The 8,478-nt window shown below is 23.8% G+C and overlaps 1 protein-coding gene across 1 annotated transcript in view; it reads right to left on the reverse strand.

Moving 5' to 3' along the window:
- Window positions 1–7,689: 7,689 nt before the first annotated feature.
- The window catches only part of LOAG_10284 (hypothetical protein), a 7,412-nt gene continuing 6,623 nt past the window's right edge, over window positions 7,690–8,478 (reverse strand). The window contains exon 15 of the mRNA XM_020448123.1: window positions 7,690–7,796. Within this exon, the coding sequence (XP_020301705.1) occupies window positions 7,762–7,796 (35 nt within the window). The 3' untranslated portion in view covers window positions 7,690–7,761. The remainder of the gene's footprint in view (window positions 7,797–8,478) is intronic.

Here is an 8,478-nt window from a genome sequence, read left to right on the forward strand (position 1 = left end):
AATAATAATAATAATAATAATAATAATAATAATAATAATAATAATAATAATAATAATAATAATAATAATAATAATAATAATAATAATAATAATAATAATAATAATAATAATAATAATAATAATAATAATAATAATAATAATAATAATAATAATAATAATAATAATAATAATAATAATAATAATAATAATAGTAATAATAATAATAGTAATAATAATAATAATAATAATAATAATAAAAATGGTAAGGAAAAATCAAAATGGAAAAATTTTTCAAGAAATATAAATAAATAATGTAAAGTACGTATGAAGCCTATTGTAAACGTAAATAATCATTTCAAAAAATACGTCATTATCATTTTAGATTTGTCAAATTCAGATTATTTCTTCATTTTTTTAATAATTTCGTTTTTTTCTTCTTTTTTTTTTAAAATAATTCTTACAAAATATGCATACAACTAAGCTTCTAGCTTTTATTTGTAATCACTTATTCTGTCAAAGATATTTTAATCTTGATAAAAGAAAAAATTAACAAATCATTGTCAAAAAAAAAGAGAAAGTGGAGGACTATTTTCCTGTATAAGAATATTTATATATTCTTAAGATATATTTTTAATTTAAAGCAAAAAAGAATAGAAAAATAAGACGAGAAATAAAAATGTGTTAAATTGGATGTTTAAAAATGTGTATTGCTAATTTGTTTCCTTAAGGCATACCATTCCCCGAAGAGTTTCATATATTTTTAAATGAAATTTTTGAATAAAATTAACACTTTGCTAATACTTCAAGCATTCTGAAAGTTGATGATTTTCAAATATCTTCAAACAATCTGCTAGATGTACAACATGTAATTTTTCCTGAAATTAAAAATTTTTTAAAAAAGAAAAAGATATAACTATGGAAAGACATTTATTAGCTTGCAGTTAGCAAACATATCCACTTCTGCTATTACTTGTTATAGCAAAAGTACTCTTTTATCAATTCGAAAATATATTAGTGATTAATTTTTAAATATCCGTTTAGGTGATTCATTTTAAGCAGCATACTCTATATAGAAAAAATCCCTTAATTGTAACATTTAGCAAGATTACATTTCTTTTTTCATATAAAAAAGGCCAAGTACTGAGCTATTCGAGCAGAAAATTAAGCCTTAAATGTTATGCAGCAATTTTTTTTCGTGGTTCAAATAATAAAATCGCCATTTTTTTCCATTTACAGTAATTCGCACTTATGAATAATTTATTACTTATCAAGCGATTCTTATCAAGCGTTATCAAGCGATTAATTGTATATAAAACATAAAATAATATTATTATCACACAGTTACTTGAAGAAAAATACTTTATTTCAAAAGGAATAAAAATATTTTCAAAATTTTTCTAAATTTATTCGTGGCGAGTTTTTTTTCTTTCCAAGTGACGAGTTTTTTTAAAATCTGTTTGATAATATGCTAAAAAAAAAATTTCCTTCTTTTTTGCTCATTATGACATTCAATTATGATCCATTGTTACAGATCAAGATTTAAATTCCCGAAAGAATTCACTGCTCTTTTTAAAATTCATCAAAAAGATACATAACTAGACCATTACAATTAAACCTATATTATTAAAACGAACAGAGGGAAATATCATATGTTAAATTTACAATGAATCCAATTACAAGGATAAAATTCAAGAGACAAATCTTTAGGAAAATTTTGATAACCAGCAAATGGACTGATTTTCAAATCTTTTATAAATGAAATGAAAAAAAAAAACGAAAAATTCAGTGATTAGATGACCAATTTTTGAAAATTTCACGATGATATGAAACAACTAAATGATTTTGCTTAAAAAAGACAAAAATATTACTGAATTTTCGAATGTTTGAAAATTGTTGAAAACTGATTGTTATTACTGATAATTGATAAACTGATAGTTGTCAAATATTAATTGATCATATTTGAATTAAATTGTGATAGAATAAAAGGAAACTTGAAAGAAGTGGAGAAAAAAATTGGAATTATTACATCATCAAAATTTCTTTCCTTTTTATTTTTGTGTGAAAAACATATTTGGTTAAGTAATCATTTATTGAATAAAACTTTTTCTTTCGGTTTACGTTGATAGTGCCTTTTACAGCACAATCATGATACAGAATACTACTTACATCATCTCTGAACATTATTATGATTGTAGCATAATCATGATACAGAATACTACTTACATCATCTCTAAACATTATTATGATTGTAGCATAATCATGATTCAACAAGTTAAAAGTGTAAAATTTTACCGAATCAAAATTCTTTCGTAGATTGAAAAATACAGTAAAGTGTTCATCATTCATTGGAAACAAAATTTAAAAAAAATAAAAGAATGTTGACGTTAGGAGGAGAAAAACTTCTGGAGAAACATTATTATCAATAAAAACATTTACAATAATTGATCCTTTGAGAGCGTCTTTCCAATTTTTTTTTTCGCTTTTTATTTCTTCTCTTTAATCGTTCTCTCAAAAAAGTTTCGCAAAAAAGAATTACCATTTTTTGTTAAAATTCTTTATTTGCATTTGCGAATAAACCAAAAAGATGAATTTGAGACAAACATTTAGCTTTTGTGGCCAATTTAGAAAATTAAATTTTTGATATTCTTCAGCTGGTTACAAATTAAGAAATTAGAATTTCCGATATTATTTCTAGTTCTTTTACCAATATCCTAAATTTTAAAAATTTTAATCGATAAATAGTTTAAAAAGAAAAAATCAAATTATTTACCAGTTTGATTTTCACTATTTCCAAAATTTAACCATGTCAACAGATAAGAATGCAAATAATCAAATAGTATTTACTGAATTTTTGATTAGGTTTTTTTTTCACTTTTGCTATAATTTTTAGATAAATTCGAAAGAGAAATGGAGTTTTGAATTGATGGTACTTTGACAATTGGTAATTAGAAATTGGACAAACAATACAGATGAAATAACGGTGGCAACAACAACCATAACAAACAAACAAACAAGCAAATAAACAAACAAATAAACAAACAAACAGACAAACAAACAAACAAACAAACAACAACAAGATTAGAGAAACAAAAACTACAACAGCAACAGCAGTAAATTGATTTGTCAAACATTAAATTAAAATGCATTTATTGCATAATTGATAAATATGAAAAATCATTGAAAAAAGATGTTTTTATCAAATAAAAATTGATAAATTTTTGTAGTAAAATAAATTCGAAATTATATTTTCCCTTTTCTTTGCCTTCTTAATGTATAATTTAAAATGAGCTAGAAAAGGAGAGAGAGAAAGAGAAGAAAAAAGAAAGTTTTATTGATTCTATAATTTCTTATTAAATAAATGTAGAAGAAGACAATATATTTTATCTTTGACTTATTTTTTCTGTGAAAAGGATTTAAAAATAAAAAGGCAGAATACGATAAATAAAATAGAAAATAAAATGAAAGGAAAAGAAAAAAAAATGAAAAAAAGTTGTTTGTTGTCTTTTCATCATTTACGATAGCCCAAATACAATTGAGGGATATATCATATCATTAAGACATTCATATTTGAGATCTTTTTTTTCCTTATAAAATGGAAGTACTAGAAGGTGAAAGTTTGAAAATTTCGAAGAACATCTGTCATATGATATAATGTCAAAGTTAAGGGTTGGAGATTAAACGTTGACCGTTTAAATCATTTGTTGTGATATAATATTTCAGTAATCATTGACAATTCGCTATATTTCTACTGCTAAAAATAATCATTATGTTAGCTCTTCAATTAAAATTTCTGTTTTCTAAAAAAGCAAAAACCCTCAAATTATGTCAGATTAATTTGATTTGCCCTTTTAATGAAATCAAAATTTTTGTCATTTTTCATCATATTTTAGGTATTTTGACAAAAAAAAGAAAAAAAATTGGAAATCATATATGTTAAGCTTGTGTAAATGGTTATCTAACTGATGTTTAAAATTTATTTTATCGAATTATATTATCCATTATATTGCTAATCAAATTGAAAAAAAAGGGAAGAGGATAAAGATATATTAGGAAAAATTGAAATTTTCTGATATCATTTCTAACAGTAAAGATAAATTAGTTTTATAGTATGTATGTCATTTAAAAATAAAAACAAAACTTTAGGAAAAACATCGTAGTTATTTCATAGATTATTATATATATATATATATATATATATATATGTATATATGCTTATCTATTTATTTGTTTATTTATTCTATTTATTTGTTTATTTGTTTAGGATTAATTAGCATCGTTGAACTGAAAGTAAGCGATGTAATTTATGATATTCCCACATTTTATAATTTATCAATGTTATCATATTTAGTACACAACATTTATTTAGTTTTAATCATTCAGAAGTTTACTACTTCTTTTATTGCAACAATTATGAAATGACAAATTTTTACTACAAAAAAGAGGAAAAAAAGTGGAAAAAAGAGTAGAACAGAAGGAATTAATAGGAAACACTTATTTGATAATTGATTTTTAGTGAAACATAAATTCTCTCATTCGCATCGATTTTATCACTATTTAAAATCACTAATCACTTGTTATTTTTCACTTCATCAATCAAGTTTAGTTAACATAAAATTTTAAAATCGGACACTTAATTTCTCAATTAATTAATTTATTAGGAATGTTTTTTAAGTTCGTTTTTGCTTTTTTTTTATTTGCTTATTTTAATTTTTACAAAAACTTTTGGATTGAACACGAAAAATTTTTGCTTTAGAAGTATCACAAAATTTGTGAATGAAATAGAAAATGATTGTAAAACTGAGAAACGAAAAAATTTTTAATTAATTCTAATAATAATAAATTTGTCGGCACTTGTGCTTATTATTAAATGATTGATATTATCTGTTTATCAGACGACACATTCATTCCACCTAATTATTTAAAGGATTGTAGTTTTGCTTCTTCTTTTTCATCCTTTTCCACTTTCTCTTCTTCATTAATTTTTTGGAAAAATTTTGAAGAAAAAGAAAGGAAAGAACAACGAATGTAGAAATGGGGAAAAAGTAAGTATTTTCGGATAGGGAAGAAGAAAATAAATGGAAAAATGAATACAGAATAGAATAGAAAAATCATAGATCTAATAAAAACTTAATTCAAGTAATTGTCAATGCTTATTTAACAAACAAACTGATTAATTTAAAGATATGCTGTCAAATTCAAATTTCTTTTTCTCCAATAATAAAGAAACGTAATTACTTGATCCTGAAACCTGAAAAAGACCTAATCCTGGAAGGAGAACTTTTAAATTGTAGCTAATAATGAATTATTAGTCAAGTGTAAGGTAAAGCTTCTCGAAAACATTCTGGTAAAAAAATTTTCCAACGTTATTCTCACATGTTGAAAAGTCTGTGATTATGAGTAGATATGCAAAAAATATCCAAGAAAATAGCTGAAAAAGGCATTTTTCAGTCAATACTTATTACTTTTTTTCGGAAAAGTAAAGATGCATGGACGAATTGAAATAGAAACTTTACCGGCCTTTGCTAACATTTGCTTTATACATTGTGAATATGACATTTCCGCTTCTTAGATACAAGGATACAATTTTATGATATTATGCGATGATTCAGAGCGGAAATCAGAATTATGTTAATGAGGACGACAGTATTATTTGACAACGACAAAGGAATCTTCTGAGATAAAAAACAATCTTTAAAAAAAAAAAAAAAAAATTGAAAAAATAGACTCAACAAAAAACAGACCTTGTATTCAAACTTTTAGTCGGATAGAAGAAATGTAAAGAATGAATTTTAATTAACAAATTAAAATGAATTAAAAGATGGAAGAATTTTTCGAAAACGGGAAGAAATTAACAAAGCCCATTTCTTGATTTTTTCTTTTTAATTTAAAATTTGTTAAAAAGACTTTTTCTTTTTTGAAAAATTTTGTTTATCAATATGCAGATATTGTTTAGCTGATTAGATTAAATGATCTAATGCTAGATATAGCAAAAATAAACAATATTTGTATTAGCTGAAGTAAAAATTTCAAATCATTGAAACATTTTCAGTTCATAATCTTTACTACTTACCTAGTATTTGTTGGATTTAACATTTGCATAATTAAATACAACAATTAGTATGCTATGGATCTAGTGGAGAATTTCTCGTGATCAATAAATGGATAATCGATAAAAAGTCGTTCGGTATTTTCTAATTCATACCAGCTGGATGAGAACTGATGAATGAATTACTTAAAATATTTTCATTTATTTACAGATATTAGTGAATTGGGCGCTTTTTGCCACCATTCAAATTTAATTTAATTTGATAAATAATAGCAATGATATTTGCGACTTTTATAATTTTGAAAGGCGACATCAAGCTTAGGAGAAAAAAATTATTTTATAAGTAGCTAATAATATTAAACACCAAAAAGAAATTTTTTTTTAAAATAATATATTGAAATGATTAAAAGTCAAAAAAAAACATTCAAAAATTTTTGGACTGAAATGATAAAAGCAATGGGTAAACAATTATTTTCAACGACGTAAACAATCATTTTTATGACACAAACAATGCAAACGAAATTTGAACAACAATAACGTTAACAAACAACTTTTCTAACTTTAATAAACAAATAATGCTACTGCATACAGCTTAGGTATTTTCGAACAATTGAAATATTTCGTGTTAGACTTATTACCATTGTTTACTTTTATTACCTGCAAAGGTATCATGCATGAGAATTTGTCTTTTCTGATTGAAATGTCACGAATAGACCACATGGACACACGGTCACTTGTTGAAAAACAAAAGCAATAATTGAAAAGAATGTTTTTTGCCACAGTAAAACATTTTGAAGAATCTTTGTCAATCTATGGGCAATACAGTACTCTCTCTACAACACAGTATTCCATTCGTAATACAGTACCCCCTCACAATATTTCTTTCTCAGCACCTCTTCAAAATAAAAAAAAGGCCATTATTCGTTGTAAGATTATGTGATCTTTTTTGTATGACTTCGTACTTGCTTATACTTTTCCATATTTTTTCATTTGTCAATCGGGTAAACAGAAAGATTTTCCATTTCACAACATGAATAAGTATGAATTTCCAGTTTTTTAATGTTATAACCTTTCCAAATTCATGTTTTGGCACACGTGAATTGGCATGTTGACTGAATATAACTTCGATATAAAAATATAACTATAACTGAAATATAAAAAATATATAGATATAAAAATATAAAAAAAAACCGATATAAAAAAATAACTATATATATAATTATAACTGACCATATCCAGTGTTATTTGTTCGATACTTGTATGTCACTTTACACAAAAAACGACAACGCATACACGTATGATAGTTTCAGAAGTAAAGAAAAATGAAATGGTTCAAAATTACTTTCTCCAGTTTTTATTAGATTTCCCAAAGAGCACTGGTCAATACACGAATAAGAATCAATAGCAATGTATGATAAAAGTCCAATAATTCTGCTACTTGGGTCATGTCTTTTCTACTTCCAGTACTAAGTTCTTTTTAAAACTTGATAATCAGAAGGGGAAAGAATAAAAATAAATCATGAATGGGAAGAGTTGGTAATAAAATCTCGACTTATTCTTAAAATCGATTTTTTTCTTGCGTTAGTTTTGACTTTATTACAAATATATTACAATAAAAGATGATTTCCTTTTCTCATTGAACATAACAATAATAAAAATGGTAAGTTGAAATCTCATATAAAAGATCACTTGGAAGTGACTCAAAGATGGCATTGTGATGACAGAGTATATTATCATCAGTGGAGATGGCTTTCAGCAGTAATTTGAAGTCCTGAAACAAATAAAGTTCGAAGCAATAATTAATTACAGTAAAGTAACTTACTCAAGCAAGATGCTTATAAAATCAAGCTTAGAGCCACTTTTGAACAGCAATGTCGGACTAGATCGGATTCCTGATTTGCAGTACTGTAGAACCGATGATAAAGAACGGTACCTCAACGTTGTGAACTATCAAAGTATTCATTCCGCAGCACAATCCGAGGTTATATGTATTTTTGTACTTTTATATTTTTGTGTATTATTATTATTATTATTATTATTATTATTATTATTATTAATTATTAATTTACTATCATTACTATTACTATTATTTATTACCCTATTATCATTATTATCATTATTACTATTATTATTATTATCATTACCATTGTTATTATTATTATCGTTGTCATTATCATTATCACTACTATTATTATTGTTATCATTACTATTATTATTATTATTACTATTAATTATTATTATTGTTATTGTTACCATTATTATTACTATTATAATATATATTAAATTATTATTATTATTATTATTATTACTATTATTATTATTATTATTATTATTATTATCATTATTATTGTTAATATTATTACTATTATTACTATTATTATTATTACTATTATTACTATTATTGTTATTATTATTATTATTACTATTTATTATTATTATTATTACTATTTATT

This window comes from Loa loa (genome assembly GCF_000183805.2).
Source record: "Loa loa unplaced genomic scaffold supercont3.442, whole genome shotgun sequence".
NCBI lineage: Eukaryota > Metazoa > Nematoda > Chromadorea > Rhabditida > Onchocercidae > Loa > Loa loa.